This window comes from Falco punctatus (assembly GCF_963210335.1).
Source record: "Falco punctatus genome assembly, chromosome: 3".
NCBI classification, from domain to species: Eukaryota; Metazoa; Chordata; class Aves; order Falconiformes; family Falconidae; genus Falco; species Falco punctatus.
Window position 1 is genome coordinate 34642502 of NC_137582.1, and position 18636 is coordinate 34661137.

The following is an 18636-nucleotide window of genomic DNA, read 5'->3' on the forward strand; positions in this document are numbered from 1 at the left end:
CTTCCATTTTTATTCAGCCAAATGTTGACAGCCACAGAAATACTGTGTTCTTGAATACAAAGCTGAATGATGCAGTATAGTAAAATCAAAAGCCTGGTACCTCATTCTTGTTTTAAATGTTATTCCAAGTGGGTAACTTTCATTTTGATATTTTAAGGTTAGAAGCTCTTACCTCATGTTCAAAAAATGCATCTTCCAGTGTCTTTTCGACAGCGCCACTCCCTACACCTTCAAACACAGCCTTATATTCCTAAAAGCATAGACAACCACAAAATGGAAATAAGATACTTTTACATTGTGTGCAGCACAGATACCTTACATTACTTTCTTAATTAATTTACATTAAGTAATCTTCCTGTACAGAAGAATTCATGTACAGATTACAGTTCTACATAAATCAAAAGTTAAAAGCATATACTCAGCAAGAGAAAGAAGAATCACATTTGTTCTTGTATTTCTTACCATCATTTCCTACAACTTAAAGTAATTTACTAAAGGCACTAAAATAGATTTATTGTAGAATGACACATGACCTTTCACTCCTTTGGACAGAGAGCACTGAACTCCTTGTACAAATAGTATCCATCAAAGCCAGAGCTGTAAATGGAGCCAAAACCCTGAACTCTGATCCTTGCATGGCTGCTCACTTTATTTCCAGCAGTCAGCTGGATTTGCTTTATCTGCGTTAATATTGTATCTAAATCCATTAGTCTGATACGTCATTCTGGAATATTCTGCGCAGATATATTTGACTTAATTTCTCATGTGTCACACTTTTATGTAGCTTGCTTCTCTGTGTATTTGTTTTGGTTTTCCTATAAAGTAGCAGTGCACTATAGGTCTAGTACAATGGTTCCCAAATTCATCTAAATACCCCACCATCATGTGAATAGATTTGTTCTGTACCACATTGACACGGTGACACATGCTTCTAATGTTCTATTTATGCATGGGAACAGATGTGCACCTCCAGCCTCCAGCTTTGCTGCTTCTGTGGAAAAAGCAGTAAACCTGGCATCATTTTGTTTGTGTACTTACTTGGAGGTAGATTAAATATTATAGGTAGCCAGAGTACCACAGTTAGTTCATAAAATAAGTATTGCAGTTTGATTCATCTTTAATAGCAGCACGTTGCATCAGTATTAACAACATCATCTACTTTGATTCAACCAGCGATTTAGAGAAAACTTTTCAGAAGGGCATTTTTATGATACACTAGCAGTGAATCAGGTTTGCACTCATCTGTGACATGAATAGTTTGGTCAGCTTGTTTCAAAATGACTTATGCTTTTGCTCCAAAATCTTGGATGCAGCAGCTGTGAAGTGAAACTCAGTTTGGGGAGGGTTAATGAAGTAGGAAGAGTTTTATTTACTAGACTGTGATTTGGTCTTATTTAATCATCACCGTAAGAGGAACATTGTATAGCACTTAGCTAATAATATGTTTTATGTCTTCATATCAAAGGCCTTTGATTCCATATACATCTTTATGGGATCTTTTGCATCTTCGTTGAAAATGCTTTTAACTTACATGAATACTCTAAAATTTTGCTGATGTCAAGAGATGTTAAGTTTTTGTACTTTGGCTTTTTGTTTTAAGAAATTTGATTACATACTGCGTAGTAATCTGCAACACACTTCACTTGCTCATAGTCGTCTGCAGTGGCCAACAGGTGTAAGCCTTCTGGATACAGTTTTCCACAGGTTGGATACAGCTTCTCTCGGTCATCTTTACTCAGCTCAGTGCCAAATGAATTAATGGTGATGATAAAGGCACGTCTGTCTGCCTCAAACTTAATATGCAAAACAAAGAATAAAGAGATGTTATTAGAGATGTAATTCTAAATTAAAGTGGGGATATGTTTTTTTTCAGTAAGCTAAACTATGGAAACTTTTAAGAAAAAGTAGAGTTCAGAGCATTAGAAACATACCTTAGCTTAAAAATTGTAAATCTTTATTTGCAAATACTTGTTAAATTTTAACTAGAAAATCAAAGTGTTTTGCAAGCACAGCTTTTATTCTGTGATTTTTGCACTAAAAATATAATCTCTGCTGCTTCCTCATTTCCCTACTTAGTTACCCAGATGTTGACAACAAAATATCTGCTCACACAACCTTCTGAAGTTATGAAATAATACTCTTATAAATATTAATAATACAGGAAAGGCGCAAGAATCAATAGTACTGTTCTGGGGTAACTCAAAGTGCTGCTGAGAGTAAAGGTTGAATGGAAATTCTGAAGGAAGAAAAGTTTCTGAATGCACATATTTTAAGCGATAATTTTATAAGGTGGAGGGGGCTGTTTACTTGCCAAGTTGAAGTTTTCAAGTGTTTCAAGTAACAGTTAATTTTTAACACATAGAATCAAAGGCTATATTTCTTCTGCCAGGTTTAGATGTGTGTAGTATCTGTGTTTTCCCTGCAGCAGTAGACTGAAAGTCATTCTGATATCTGGATCTCAGGTTGTTCTTTTTTTTGTAGAAGGCAAAATTTCACTTGCCATTCTTACAGTATGAATTGAAAATATAATGGTAAATAAAAACAATTGTACTCAGTTCTGTCTGATTAAAATCTATTCTTATGTTCTGAGATCTAAATTGACTGTGGTTTTATTTCTTTCCTTTATTACTTACTTTCATGTTGTAAGAGCAGCACAGGCTTGGCTAATTGCAGGGATTATGCAGTAAAATCTTCCAAGTGAAGCATATACAGTATATGCACGTTTTAGGTAGCTTACAAAATTTCTTATGCTGTGAATTTTTTAACTGATTTAAGCAGAAGGATACTGTTTTCTGCTGAATAAGACTGCAGTTGCAACACACTTCTACAACTTTAGCAGTTAAGCATATATTCATAGATACTACTCCTGTGTACTGGAACACACTGTAACAGGGACCCAGCTGCCCTCTGGCACTGACTTCAGAGTAAGGAAAACGAGTAAACAATAGAGAAATAACGAGAAGAAGATAAGTGTTCTTGAAAAGATTTCTAGCTAATAAATAACAGGGCCAAATTTCACTTGCCTTATTAATTTGAATGGGCATATCAGCCAGAAGGACAAATGCTGTCGTTTTTTAACTTGTTAAAGCCATGTTGAATCTAGCTGTTAGATTTGTAATATTTTGTTGGGAAAAAAGCATGCTCAGATGCAATTGCAGCTAATGCTAGCAGGTTTGGGGCCTACTTCTGGTGGCTCCCAGTTTGAGAAAATTTGCAGGATCAGTCCCATCCATACAGACCTCTCAATTCATCAAAATATTGGCATATGAAGTTCTCCATAGTGAGTAAGGCCATGAGGCAGTTTCTTGGTGACTTGGGCCATTTGATTGCTGCAGGTAGAGTTGGAGTCATAGGACGGCCATTTCCCAAGTGCTTTACTTTCCATATGGGAAAGTGAAGTAGCAAGTGTGCTACTTAAGAATTAGCATGGGGCTCTAGTAAGAGGCACAGCACTAGCTGCAGTGCAGTCCTGCACTTTCTTGCCAGATTCAGGGTTAAACATGCAACATTTATTGTCCATGGTGGAAGAGAGATGGTCAGTAGTTTTAATGTGGAAGGTGGGCACTGTGGCTGGTGGTCAAGAAGCCGGGGAGCTAAATACCTCAGTCTCATTCTGTTAGGGTCAGGTTGGTAGTCTTACATATAAGGTTACAGAATAAATAGCAAGTATTCTTTTCAATAATTAAACTGGCTTTTTGTGAATTCAACCATTAGCAATCTGGTGTGTGTATGTCTTCAGGTTATTAAAATGTTATAGAAAAGGAAATCTACAGAAAATTTTATCCTCCTAGCTGGTTGACATTAGATAGGGATTTTAAAGAAGCTTATCATAGACAAACTGTTACCACTGGTATAAAAAGAGTTTTACAACATGCTTAAACTGATGTTGGGAACTAATCTGCTCTCAGCATGAATTTCTAGCTAAAAATGAAGTTTTTGAAAATCTGAGTCAACTGTAGGAAATGTCTTTACCTCTGCCAGCCAATCTCTTGATTTCTATTTTTCAAGAAAAATAGTCAAAAATACATAATTTCTGCTCTATTTTACTTGATTAAGACTATTTTTCTTTAGAATATAAACTGAAACTTTATGGCCTGGTTAAATAAAATATGAAATTGCAACCCCTTTTGGGACATTGTTTCGTAAGATGTAATTTATGCTCATTCTTCCTCAGGGGTGAGCTCCCAGGGTTATTATCTCTCTCCTATAATGCAGACTTCCAATAGGATGTCATCAGAGCTCAGTGAATTTTGTGCAGTTGCCAGGGTGTAAGTTTTGCTTATCCAGAAAAAAACTCCTGGAAACAAATGGGTGATCTGGCTCTCAAACTCTGCAGAGAATTGTGATAAACCATGTGAAAAAAAAATAAAAATGAGGCTGAATGCTAAGAAAACTTTAGGAATTTCTGCATCTTTTATTATAGTAACAGATACAAAAATATTCACTGTGCTGCAGGTATGCTTTAGGGAGGAGCATGTTGGGAATTTTCTATGTCACAAAAAAACCCCTAAACTTTTCTGAGTTGAAACAAAAATAAAACACTGAATGTTTGACTTTTCTGTATGACACTAGTTCCAAAAGTCTCTTAACTCTAAATTTGACCATTTTTAATAGGAGAGTAAACAAATGTATTAGTGTCATGTAGTTTGAAGACTATTGATTAGTAAATATACAGTAATACCAGACCTTAGCTATCCCAAATTTTGAGCTAGGAGGTGCAAGAATAATCCACTTCTTCAGTTTTTCTACATAATACAGAAAAATGTTAAGGGACAACAGTCAGAGATAGTGCAGCATTTATTCTATTCTGCCCTCTGTTATAGAAAAAATTTAACTGAGGATAACTCCTCCCTGGTAATGGACTAGCTTCTCTAGTCAGGAGGCAAAAGTCATCCTAAAATAAAGTCTTCATTACATCTCAGAAAAACAATTATTCAGATGAGAGGCAAACAGTTGTCAGGTAACTGCAGTAAGGAACAGGAAAACAAAGTAACCTGATTTTGAAAATATTGTGGAGGACTTTCATGTACAAAGAGTGATTTTTTCTTACCTCAAGAATAGGTCTCATTATTTCTGCTGTAGTACCACCTTGTTTTTCACAAAACTTATAAAACGCCTCAAGGTAAGACTACATGAAAGAAGAAGAGAAATATTTTAAATGACACTTAAGACCTGGACCAGCACAACACATGGTCATGAACCTAATTCTTAAACACTTCCATTAACTTTGATAATTCTACCTATGAATTTAAATTCAAGTATGCGCTTAATTACTTTGCTGGAGTGAAAGCTGAAATATTAAAATGCAAATGTCTTGTTATTAAAATATGGGTGCATTCATTTTCAAAAATTGTTATAGGACACGTACTGTGTTTTCTTTCCACTCTAAAGAAGGAACTTCTTGATTTCTGTTGAGCTTCCACTGTATGATAAGCAGATGGCTGAAGGAAATTCTGCATTTATAGTGTGGAGGAGGGGATTTGGGAATATGCCACGGCTGTTGGGCCAGCACTATGAGGCTACAAAACTTAATCCCTACGGCTCTACCCTAAACCCTGGATTAGGACAGAACAGCAGACAAAGCTTCTGGTCTATTAAGGATTCTGGCCTTCATACCCATTTCAAAATGCCTGTGCAGGAATGACCCTAAATATCTCAGAGATGCTGTTCCCCCTGCTTCTCTATCCCCTGAAATACTGTCTTAGGGAACATTTATACTATCAAAATGCATTTGCTACAGCTTCACACAGTCTTTATAAAAGAAGCTGTCCCTAACTATGCAATTAAGTGAATTTTAAGTAGACACATCTCAAGGGAGATCTGCTGCATGGGATTATGCATTAGGTTCTGTATATTGCTATCTGGTAATAGACCTGCAACATAATTGATCACACTGACAGCTGAAGCAGAGGAGAAATTTTAAATTAATAATTTAGAAGTGTTTACAAAATTATCCCCCTGGTACTTAGAAGAGAAGAAAAATAAACAAACAAAAAAGATTTAATAAGTATAAATATGTCATCCACACAGGATATAAGAATCAAATCTGTATGCTATCAAATGGAAAAAGAGTATCTAATTTAGCAGTACTGCAAAATAATTAAAATACTTGTGTATAACTGATGTTGTTTTGAGTGAGAGGAAGTAGCAGAATATTTAAGAATCAAATATTAGCTTGGGAATTGGAATTTATAAATATCATTTGTAAGACAAACACAAGATTTTTTTTCTTTCCCCTAGTGTAATCAGACCACTGTAAGAATACTTCCTGCAGTCTGGGGCATCCACTGTGAAAGAAAGATAACAAAGAATTTGGAGAGAATGTGCCAGGAGGAACCATTAACATGATGTAATATATATAGCCTTTAAAGAGACTGTCCTAAGAGTATTGACCTGGGTGCTAATATTTGTAAAGTACTTTGAAAATGCAAGGCACATTAGATGCGTATCCTCACAGCAGTGTGCTGTAGCAATGCTAAAGATAATTTTTAAAGGAAGAAAATTATACAAAACCCTTAAGTAAAAAGAAATGATAGCTAGACTCAAAGCAATTAGACCTTTTCAAATCACATCTACTTTTTATTTAAAAAGAAGAAATGTTAGCCAAAAGCCTGTCTAGGCTCACTTAGGAGCTAACAGTTCTGTGGCATTTGGTGGGTAACTGAGTTATTCATAAACAAATGGATCTGGGTTTTAGCCTGACATATAAAACATTTTCATTAATGAGATATTAAATTAGAATTCGGATGCAGACCTAAAATTTGAAAACTCTCCAAACAGTGGAGTGGAAATGAAAGGAGCTGGATTTGATTCCTGGAGTTGTCATCAACCAGGTGACCTTAGACAGCTTGCTTTATCTCACCATGCTTCTGTTTCCCCATCCATAAAACAGGGTTAATGATACTGACCTCCTTTTCTGAGACACTTTGAAAAACCCGAAGTATAATCATTATGTTACAAGAACTTGCCTTGTACAGTTTGTTGCGCATTATTTCGATGTTCATTTCATCCAGGTCATTTTCAGACAAGCAGTCTTGAAAGAAAGCAGCTGAAAGCAGAGTTTATTATATTGCAGTATAAATCTACATGCTGATAATATGCATCTCTTGTCCATGGCCATTCACCTGTGTGTGAGCAAGGATCTGAGGTTTCTGTTGTACAAGAGAGAGTGATATAACAGAGGGGAAGAGAAATCCTCTTGATTTTCCCCTTATCCTCCTACTCCCTCCTATTTAATGAGAATCTGCTGTGAGGGGAATCAATCAGTGCCACAGCCAGAGTCCACATCTTCAGAGAGAATCAGATGGGAAATGCTAATGAAAGCCCTAATCTTCTCTGAAGTATATGGTTTGGGCATTAGGGAGATTTTCTAGTGAGGAAAGATAATTTTTGTCTTAAATCATGCAGGTATTCCACAACTGTTAAGGAGAATCCTCTTTCCTATCTTTCCTCTTCCTCTTTGGGTAAGTCTGTAGCAGAAGAAAGGCAACAGATTGCAACTAGTGAGGGGCACAAGCTTTGACCTTGGCCATCTGTGCTTCCAGGTCCTTTGCAGAAATGGCTAAAGAGCAAGCAGGGAAGGGACACAGAGGCAGAGGATGAAGTTCATTTGTGCTTCTGGACCACTTAAAAATGCCATATTCATAACCAACAAAAGTATGCCAAACCCTCGCTGTTACTAAGCTATGCCAGTGGGACAGACCAGTCAGTGCTGCATGACAGAGTTGTCACAAACAGTGGCAATGGAAGATGGTATCTGGAGAGTCCATGGGAGCCTGGTTGTGTTTCGTGGTCTTCTACTTTCCCACTCTTCCAGCACCCAGATTTTGGATGAAGCACATCAGAGCGTGTAGCCCTGACAGTCCCCTTCAGTATCTCTTTGTAGATCCATTTCCCCTGAATTTGTCCCATTGTTTTAAAGTTCTGATACTATCTGCTTTTACAAACTTGTTCAGCAAAAAAATTTCCAGAAATTTACTGCCAGCTGTATAAAAAGATTGCTTTATTTTACCTGTTTTAAAACTAGTTTTCTGCTGGGATTTGGTCTTCTAAAGGATTTAGTAAGCAGCAGTTTGTAGCTCAATGTGGACAAACCACTGCTCTCAGGACTTTGTAAACATTGTCCCTGTCTCTCTTCAGCCTTGTCCTCTCCAAACTGGAGTCTAGCCTTTTTTGTCTGCCCATGGCAGCGGTGTCCCCTTGTTCATCTTAGCTCTCCTGCTCTGTGCCTTCTTGGATTTTACTGCATTGGCTGTCGGTGCCGCGGCGCTGGCAGGGGCCTGCATGGCGGCCGCTGTGAGGAGGGGCCGGGGCTGCCCCATGCCGGGCACGGCCGGTTCCAGCCGGCTCCAGCCAGCGCCAGCGGGGTCCCGCAGGGCACAGCCCAGCCCCTCAGCCCAGCGAGTGGTGCCTCTGGGAAAATATATTTAAGAAAGGGCAAAAACCACAGGATGTAGAGAGGAAGAGGGAAAACATTTTAAGAAACAGCAGAGGGAACACCAAGGTCAGAGAAGGAGGAGGTGTCGCTCCAGTACCTGGAGCAGGTGCTCCCTGCGGCCTGCGGAGGGCCTGTGTTGGGGCAGAGGGTAAGTGTGAGGGGGAAGGAGTGGCAGAGAGAAACTGCCATGTACTGACTGCAAACTCCCCCCATTCCTTGTGCTGCTCGTTGCCTCTCTGAAGGGAGTGAATGCCGTCTGTGGTGGTAACAGGGGCAAAGGAGTGGCGCCTTGTGCAAAAGAGCAGCAACGAGAGGAGGAAAGGTGTTTTCCCTAAGCATGTAAATGTTTCTTTTCTGTTTCCTAATGCCTAGATGCATAATTAATTATTTTTTATATATATTTATATTATATATATAATTATATATATATATATGAATCAACAATAAATCACGTTATTTTTCCCTCAGTTTAGTCTGTTTTGGCTGCAACAGTATTTCATAGGTGATCTCAACCCGCAAGCTCCTTATCCACCCCTCTTTTATCTCTGCATTGTGCTGGGGCCTTTGGTTTCTGTCAGGCCAAGCCACCACATCTTCTTGACAAGCAGGACCCAAAACTACTCACAGTACTCAAGGTGAGGGCACACAGTAATTTCCTATAAGTTCAAATCCATCCATTTCCATCTTATTATCAGTACCCTTCCCAGCACTGCCCCACAGCTTGCTGGTTTTTTTGGCTGCTGCAGCAGATTGAGTAGAGTTTGACTCCAGTTTCAGAAGACAACATACCCAGCCTTCGCTCTGTTTGCTTTTAGATTTAGTTCTTCAAAATAGTGATTTTCTTTGTGTTTGAACCACACCCAGATACCAAGAGGGAATCTTGGTTCTACCACAACATCAAATATTTATTAGTAACTGTCTGCTTCTTGATTCTTAGTGAAGGATAGGCAAGACTTCATCTTAAATTTTTTAGTTATAGATGCAGGTGTTGAAATAAAAAAAATCTAGATGCTCTAAATCAGTGGCTACTTTGGACATAAAAGATGTCCATTACACTTCTTGAGCAGCATGTTTTCTACCCAAGGTTGGTATAGAGGCTGCTAATAAATGTTATGAGAAAATGTCATGAACACCACTTTGGAAGTGCTTGATCATGTTTTGTATTACCAAAACACACCATATGCAGTGGAAAACATGCTTCTCCATCAGAGACATTCCTAAAAATACAGGAGGAGCTGTTTCAAGAAGCAAATAAGAAATAATTTAGTGTTCCTACCTAATGGTGTATCAACCAAAATTGCATTGAACAGCTCAGTGGGGTTTGAGGCAATGCTGACTGCTTCCATTTGCTCAAATCTCCCCAGTGGATGGCACTTGGGAACAAGTTCAGCTATGGGCCGCTGATGTAGTGTGCCAGTTATTAAAAGAATTACATTGTCAATCATATAGCTGTATCTGTATTTGAAAGAAAAAGACATTTATAATGAGTTTTCCTTTTAAAAATACAAAATCAAGATTTTTGAAAATTACTAATAAAACTAAAGTCAGAAACAATGACAGTACTTGCAGGTTTGTATTTTCACTCTGTATTTATGTCTCATCAAACACAAGTTTTTAAATAGCAAGTAACACAGTACTAGTTTTAAACCACATGACTGCTTTGGAAGAGATACTTTTAAAGAAGGCGAAACTGAAACATGAATATAATAACAGCTGTGAAATGTAGATTTTCTATAACATGTGACAATGAGTGGCATCAAAAAATAAATCACCTGAGCTAGCAGTCTGGGATTTTGTTATTTCATATAGACCATCTGGACAGAGAGGAGGTGCATGGGAATCTTAGCACTAAAACTGCAGAGTTCATGCAGATGGACCAATTTTAGGGCTTTCCTCTCACTTGGCTTTAAACATTCCCCCATGAGGAAACTAAGAACAGGTTCTCACAGATTTCTACTTTATTGCTAAAAGTTTTCTCTTCAGTAGAAGCTCTCTGTCAGATTCTTACTGGTTTTACTGCCAGAGAGGCTGATAGGAGTTTCGCCAGTGACTTTGAAATGGGAAAGCTATTACCTTGGGACATTTATAACAAAGATGCCAGTTTTGCTTGCATTGTTGATTCAGAATATAGCTAGACACATACAGGGATTAATATGATCTCATACCATATCCGTGAGGGGGCTTGAGGATCTGGTGAAATGTAGTTCAATAATTTAATAATTGTGTTAAATATCTTAAACTAACTTCTCCGTTATTAAAAAAAAAAACAAAAAACAAACACAACAGCATGCAGAGTTTGTGTATACACATCAGTCAGTGTGAGAAAAAAGCTGCCATAATTTTCATATTTTTGCTTTGATTTCCTTGAAGCAAAATGGAAACATTGTATGCCTGCAGACCACAACTGTCCTAGGGCAGTCTTTAAGATCCTGTTTATCTATTAGGCTAAAACTTGTCAGCTACAGTTGACAAAAAATAAAATAAAATAAAATAAAATAATAATAATAATAATAATAATAATAATAATAATAATAATATTTTTTTATTTTGCTGTTATGATAAAAATACTCCTGGAAAGTAAGCTGAACAGTCTAGTGCTCTTGTTTTAGTATATTAAAAAGATAAGATCAAGAGGAGTAAACAGGTAAAATATCCTGCTGACAATTCACTAATCCATGTTGTTACAGTTATAAAGCAGATCCCTGTTCTTAAAGTTGTTTACACCATTCATTTACAAGTTTTGTCCATTTATGATTGTATTGAGATCAGAACTTTCTCTTCATCTGGCATCAAACAGTACTTGTACTTTTTTTAAAAAGCTAGAAAGCTAGATTTTGCCACATGCCTAGGAATTAAATCACTGCCCTGTACATCATGAAATGCTAATCTCGCATGAATCGTCCCACAAACTTAATTTTTTCAAGTTCTGTGATTTAAATGATGTTTGAAAATCATAACCATTTTTCTCAATCTCTACCACTCCTGCCACAGTACACAGAAAAAATCTGCTTGTGTTCTTTAAAATAAGTAGTTCAAAAGACAATAGCTCTTCACATATTATTTTCAGAACTTATATTAGTAAATAAAGTACATAAATATTGCAGTACCAAAGTAATTTTTCTATTTTTGAAACTTAATAGAAATTCCAGTACAATGTGTTTACACTGTTTTAACTTGTAACTGTGTGCTTTTTTTTTGAGTCTGTGTGGTAAGCTATGTGCTAATATTACTTACGTGATAAAATTCAGAAAAGTGGCAAGTGGTTCAAAAGCATGGTTTCTAAAGTAATGAAATTCTGTGAGTAGTTTTGCTTTCAATTTGTCATCGATGGTAGAAATAGTGAGAGGACCAGTTTCATTAGCCAAGAAGTTGCCATAGTCTGTCGTCTGTAGATGTAACTTCAGATCTAGAATTAGATTCAGGAAAGATAATGAGAATTAAACTGTCATTGTATTGCCTACAAACCAAATAGAAAAACCATTTAAAATGTTAATTTCTAACATATTTTTGTATTAAGCATCTGATCTGGTCTCAATACTCTATTGAAAAGTTTTTGGCATAGAGTTAATATAAAGTAAATGTATAATTAATGCAAATTTGCACTGCTTTCTATGAGTAAGACTTACTGCATGCCACAGGAAAGCACAAATGATTTATACCTTTGTCAGAAGTTTCACCAGCAGCTTTCCTTTCCAGCCACACCAGTACAGTGCTAATTGCCACTGTGCCTAGCCCCTTCCCAATCAAGTTTGTTCAATGTTTCAATTTCATGATCTGCATCATTATAATACATCAGTTGTTTTGTCTCCTGCAATCCTATGGACTGTCATGCATCAATAGGAATCATCCTTTAACTTCATTAAGATCTTAAATTTTCATATGAAATATTTAAATCTCAGGTAAGACTAAAATCTTATGTTATCAGTCTGCCTGAAGAAGAGGAGAGATCACATCTTGCCTGGCTCAGATTCTGGGCTCCAAATGGCTTCTGCAGTGGAGCACTTGAAAGGGCAGAGTTACACTCTTTTAGTATTTCTGTTTTGGCTTTGTCTGATTTATGGCTGAAGACTACCAGACCCTAAGAAGCTGTTCCAGAAACCTGAGTTATCATGACATATTCTGTCTGAACTCCCAACCCTGGTAACTGAGGAAAATGAGTTGATTAGACAACAAAGTTGAAAGAAGCTTTTGCAATATCAAAGAAATCATTTGGCAGATTTCCTCTGCTATCCATTTTCCATGATGAGGAAAAAGTAAGAATTTAAATCAACTCTTAATGTTCAAAGCAGTTTAACATTTCCTTTTACAAAAGCCTCTGCTATATTGCATAATTATATTAAAATGCTATATTAAAACTACTGTAAATTGCAGATTGGTATAATGTTATATGGTTTGGGCATTCACAATGATTGGATTTCCAAACAAAAACTGAAGTGATATTTAGGGAAAAGGACAGCAACATTCACTCTGGCTGAAATAAGGGTCTACCTGTAAGGTAAGTTAATATGTAGTTAGCAAGGTGCATTTATCAGTATAGTAGCTATTCTTTCCTATTTCCCCATGTATATTTACTTAGTACGCAATAAGGTTGCCTACACTGAGACTTAAAGCAAAAGAAGTAGCACATTGTGAATTCAAACTCCTACATATAGCGCTTTAGCTTAGTGAGAGAGCTAACCCTCAGGGTTTTCTAAACAGGTTGGCTGCCACTCGAGCTCATTTTAGCAATTACAGAATCATAGAAACATAGAATGGTTTGGGTTGGAAGGGACCCTTTAAGGTCATTTAGTCCAACTGTTCTGCAATGATCAGGGACCTCTTTAACTAGATCAGGTTGCTCAGAGCCCCATCCAACCTGACCTTGAATGTTTCTGACCTCTCCAGGAAACCTATTCCAGTGTCTCACCACCCTCATTGTAAAAAATGTCTTCCTTATATCTAGTCTGAATCTAGCCCCTTGTAGTTTAAAACTGTTACCCTTTGTCCTCCCAACAGCCCTACCAAAATGTCTGTCCCAAACTTTGGGCCCCTTGAAGTATTGAAAGGCTGCTATGAGGTCTCCCCAGAGCATTCTCCAGGCTGAACAACCCCAACTCTCTCAACCTTTCCTTATAGGGGAGGTGTTCCATCACTCTGACCTTTTTTGTGGCCTTCCTCTGGACCCACTCCAACAGGTCCATGTCTTTCCTGTACTAAGGACCCCAGAGCTGGACACAGGACTCCAGGTGGGGTCTCACCAGAGCAGAGTAGAGGGGAAGAATCACCTCTCAACCTGCTGCCCACACTTGATGCATCCCAGGATACAATTGTCTTTCTGGGCTGTGGGCTCACATTGCGGCTCATGTCCAGCTCTTCATCCACCAGTAACCCCAAGTCCTTCTCTGCTGGGCTGATTGCAATCCCTTAATGCCTCGGCCTGTTGTCCCAATACCAGGGGTTGTCGCAACCCAGGTGCAGGATCTTGCACTTGGCTTTTTTGAACCTCATGAGGTTCACATGGGCCCACTTCTCAAGCTTGTCCAGGTCCCTCTGGATGGCATCCTGTCCCTCAGGTGTGTCAGCTGCACCACTCAGCTTGGTGTCAGCTACAAACTTGCTGAGGGTGCATTTGGTCCCACTCTCTATATCATTGATGAAGATATTAAAGAGTACTTGTCCCAACACAGACTCCTGGGAGACACCACTTGCCACTGATCTCCATCTGAACATTGAGCCATTGATCACTATTCTCTGGGTGTGACCATCCAGCCAATTCCTTATCCACCAAATGGTCCATCCATCAAATACATATCAAATCACATCAACGTACTCTTGTATAGGACAGCTTTACTCAGCTAGCACTCTGGAACTGTTAGCATTTCTCTAGATCTTCCAACAATAGACTGAACTTATACTAACTGTGTAAACTAATTGATTCTTAAAATTATATAGATGATCACAAACCTGTTGACAAAAGAATGCAGAGGTAATTGGTTTTTCAATGGTCAGAGTCAAATACTAGGAAACAGTCATAGTTTTAGTACAGTCTTCCATGTAGAAAGAAGAAAGAACATCTAGATTTGAAAAAATAAACCCACTTATTTCAAGAAAGAGAGAAAGGTAAGCAAGATTATGAGATAAATAAACAAGCAGAATTGTGCCCAAAAATGAGCCTAAATATGTAAGACCAACTTTTAATCACTAATATTTTCATATCACTTCTACATTCCCTGTGAAAAATGATCATTTTACTTTCTCTTTTTATTGCAAAGAGGGTAAAAATAATATGTGATTAAATAATACTACCTCCTTACATGCAAGGGACTGAATTCCAGCTTTCCTCAATTCCTTTTTCAGACAAGCTACTCATATCTGCCTTGAGTCACACTGGTAAATGCATTTCAAACACAGTGGTTTTCAGGGGTTTAGTACCTAAAGCAGACTGCAAAACCTAAGTACCAGCCCCAAGTATTGGCCGTTCTGAAGTGTGTTTAAGCCATCATAAGATGAACAGAAACCAAAACTGCTGAGTGAGAGTAGTTTGACAAGACTGTTACCTTCCTCAGTTCTGTGATTAACTGAGTGACTTCAGAAACCATGCTCTAATGTAAGGCATGAAAAGTATTAGCTCCATCTGGCTCTCAATAGCTATGGAGGAAATACTATGCCCTGGATTTATGACCTTGTCAGTTCTACAGTCTGCTTTATAGAAGTATTTCTTACTGTTTTAATAAATGCTAGTGTGAATATTGTATGTAAGAAACATCTCATGGCCTGAGACAAAACGATGGAGAAAATAGTCATCCACAGGCTCCAATACTATATAAGATCAATCATGAATGTCATAATCAGAGTTCACACCACGGCAGTATTCAGTGCAGCTCAGAGACTGTTCTGCTAGTCTTAAGTTGTATCTTCTCTTTGCTGTTGGCCTAAATAAGACTTGAGGACTAACAGAGTCAGACACTTGTACTAGTAACATGACGTGATGACCTGGCAGGAGTAGGTGGCTGAGCCTTACAGGGCCTCAGACATTCCTGTTCACCAAAACTTTTCAGTGATGGTAGCTGCTCCTTTTCTCAGGGACTCTTGGGCTTTTCAGCATGTCCACAAGATCCCTAGGAAGGAAAATTCCTGTATTTCATCTGTTGGTATTATTGCCATCCATCTGCATTGTTTATTTCCTCATACAATTATATGCAGGGAAATCACATGTAGGGAATGTATGGCTTTCACTAATGTGACTTTAAATCACGTGATTAGACCCACAATTGAACCACAACCAAACACAATTAGCAGTATGTTAAAAGGGAATTAATGTGCAGAGGGGGACTAATTCAATGAATGCAGTTAAGATATGAATGATGCTGATCAGAAAGAAGGAGTATTGGGGGAACTTGAACAAAGCATTAACGTGGTCTCTTGGCATCAAGCACATGATGTCTTGTCTGATGCCTCACTTTAATAGTCAGCTACCCCCAGTTTTTCAGTCACACTGTTACTTCAGCCACTGCATGCTGGTGTGACCCGACTCTGGCAAGTGAAGTCAACTTACTTCAGTGATGTTAGTGGGAGCAGAGCTGGGCTGCTTGTCCTCCTGTGACCTAGTCTGCCTTCTAGAGAGTAGTAGTCTTTCCATCACACAAGGAAGCAAGGAAAGAATAAAGTACTGAATTTACCCCCCACCCTGCCCCATATTCTACCTCAAAGACTGTCAGCAGGGTTCCTCTGGGGATCCCATTCCCCTGAAACGGATGATGACATAGGGCCAAACTACTACCATGCCATGTTGCAGGTGTTTCAGCCAGTGTTGCATCCCACAAGGTAGCTCCATGGAAATTATGATTAAAATGAGCCCCAAAGGATGTCTAGGTTAAGCTGAAGGCCTCTTCTCTCTGTGTGGCCCTGAACTGAGAGGACACAGTGGTAACGTAAGTCAATTAACATCCTTTGTTTTTTCCTTCCCTCTCACTGGTAGACTTACTCTGTGGTTATCAAGCAGATGTATAGCACTAACCTACAGTTTTTCTTGTGGTTCTTCTGTACTGACATTATGGTTTTCCTTCTAGAGATACCAAAACCACTTTGAAATTAAAAGGTATTTTTGATTCTATTTATGGGTTGCTTGGGGTGGTTTTGATCTTGTTTGTTTTAGCATATTTATAATATTTTTAGCTTAGACCAATTTTGTGGTGTGGTGCTGTGCCACAGAATGCAGAATGGGGTAAATTTGTTACCTTTTAATGTGAACACATGAACTGAGGGCACTATTGGACAAGCACAATAATACTACTGTACAAATCCACATGCTGGATTTTCTAATTGGAAACAAAATACAATGTATGCATAAAGCTCCATTTTTTACTTTGGAGGTAAGGGTCTATGGTTTTGGTGCACTGTACATTCATGGTGCAAGTTCAATATCACAGCATCTTTCCTATATGTGCAGAGAGATAAGTGTATTTAGCCTCATGTACAAATCCAATACTTCTCCTATTTTTATTATAAATGATACATTTGATAGATAACTGGTAAGAATCTGTTAGCAGTCTAAAAGAAGTAGAAAATGTTACAATGGAGAAAGAGATGTAGCTGAATAGAGAAAAAAGGGAAGTGATAGTGGGTAGTGGAGATATGCTTGTAGGTGGATTGATGAAGGCTGCTGCTTCTGTGCTGAAATAATTTGCATTCTAAAATTGAATGAACATTAGAAAGAAGGTTCAAAATAAAAAAGTCATTGTTCTTTCTATTATAAAAAAAGATTTTATCTCTCTATTGTTATCTGTACATCAGTTCTATGCTTTTAATAATGTTAAAGGTTTATACATCTCAGAAATGTTTGAAAACGACTTCCTTGTAGTTATTGTAAATAACTTTCTTACAGCATGACTTAAAATCTAGATAATTTTTCTTACTATTCTTAATATGAGCAAGTATTCTTCTGGGAAGGATGAGGGAAATCCTGTTTTCTTGTATGTTTTTCAAAAAATCATACCTGTATATTTTTAGGTCATTCAAAAGTAACCAGGATTTTATATTGGGGGTTTTTTTCCTTCATGGAGCCTTTGATGACATCACGTATTGAGCTTCTCTACAGAGACAAGTGAAGAGTTTAATGATTCCATCATTCTGTCTTTTGTGTCTTTTATAGATGTTTGAAGTTCTATTAGCTTTTTCTGAAGTCTATATTCAGGGAGCAGGACTTTATGACTCAAACAATTAAATACAGTATCAAGAGTGTCTGTGCAGTCTTTAAGATGCGTAGATCACAACTGCTGGTACAATTAGTTTTCAGAAACTGTTCATTTTGTCCAGCTGACATAAGGAATAAATTTCAGTTCTCAGAGTAAGTATATACATGTGCTCTGTGTGTCTAACCTGCCACTGTATGAAATGGAGAGCTGATAAATCTCTCCAGCTTATCAACTGAAGTAGGTACATGCACTTGATCAGTTGAATAGTCTTTAGATCCCATTGACTGTACTGACCATCTCTTCTTTAACCATGAGAGGAATTTTATCCTGCTGTCAGATAAATACCTATATCAATCTATTTAAATGTTAGTTTAATCTGCAAGAGGAATGACAACCAACCTTCCCAGACATACGTTGTTATTATATTAACAGTTTAGACAGCCTGAAAACTCCATTGTATATGGGAATCAACAGGTTCTACATTGCTCATTTCCCAAAATCCATTACCTCATACACAAAGCAACCAATGCTTAAAAGAGAGTAAGCTTATTATTTTTCCTTGATCTTTTTTCAAATTAATCTAATATACTGCGTGGTATAGAAATTATTTCAGTGTACAATCGTGGCTTTTATTTTGGAGAAAGTTTATGTTCTTTAGAAAGATGATTTTTTTCTGCTGCACTTCTTTCCTGCCAAGTGTCTAGAGGCATGTCTCATGATTCTTTGTACAAGCCTGTCTTCATCTGGCTGTGACCAGTCAAGGCCACATAAAGCTGTTTTGGAAACAAGTGTGTGTTCTCTCTATTACTGTGGCAAAGTAACCTTGAAAAAAGCTTTTTTTTTTTTTTTTATAAGCTTAAGAATAGTTCAGTTCTATCTCTGTGAAGTCAAGTTTTCTCTTCCTGGTAAGTAGAATGTCCCCCACTGCCCTAAAACACATGAAGTAATAAAATACTAATATTATTTTTTACAGAGAAACTCAGAGCTAAAAGGTACACTTTTAATAAGATTTTTTGGGAACTATTT

General features: G+C 37.6%; 1 protein-coding gene and 1 long non-coding RNA gene across 3 annotated transcripts in view; one reads left to right on the forward strand and one right to left on the reverse strand.

Moving 5' to 3' along the window:
- The window catches only part of LOC308061634, a 102783-nt gene that overhangs the window by 21996 nt on the left and 62151 nt on the right, over window positions 1–18636 (forward strand). The window lies entirely within an intron of this gene.
- Window positions 1–18636, reverse strand: part of ATP6V0D2 (ATPase H+ transporting V0 subunit d2) — a 49108-nt gene that overhangs the window by 20925 nt on the left and 9547 nt on the right. The window contains exons 2-7 of the mRNA XM_080381872.1: window positions 11672–11843; window positions 9714–9892; window positions 6969–7048; window positions 5051–5128; window positions 1617–1793; window positions 173–250 (exon numbers count right to left, since the gene is read on the reverse strand). Of these exons, the coding sequence (XP_080237998.1) occupies window positions 173–250; window positions 1617–1793; window positions 5051–5128; window positions 6969–7048; window positions 9714–9892; window positions 11672–11843 (764 nt within the window). The remainder of the gene's footprint in view (window positions 1–172; window positions 251–1616; window positions 1794–5050; window positions 5129–6968; window positions 7049–9713; window positions 9893–11671; window positions 11844–18636) is intronic.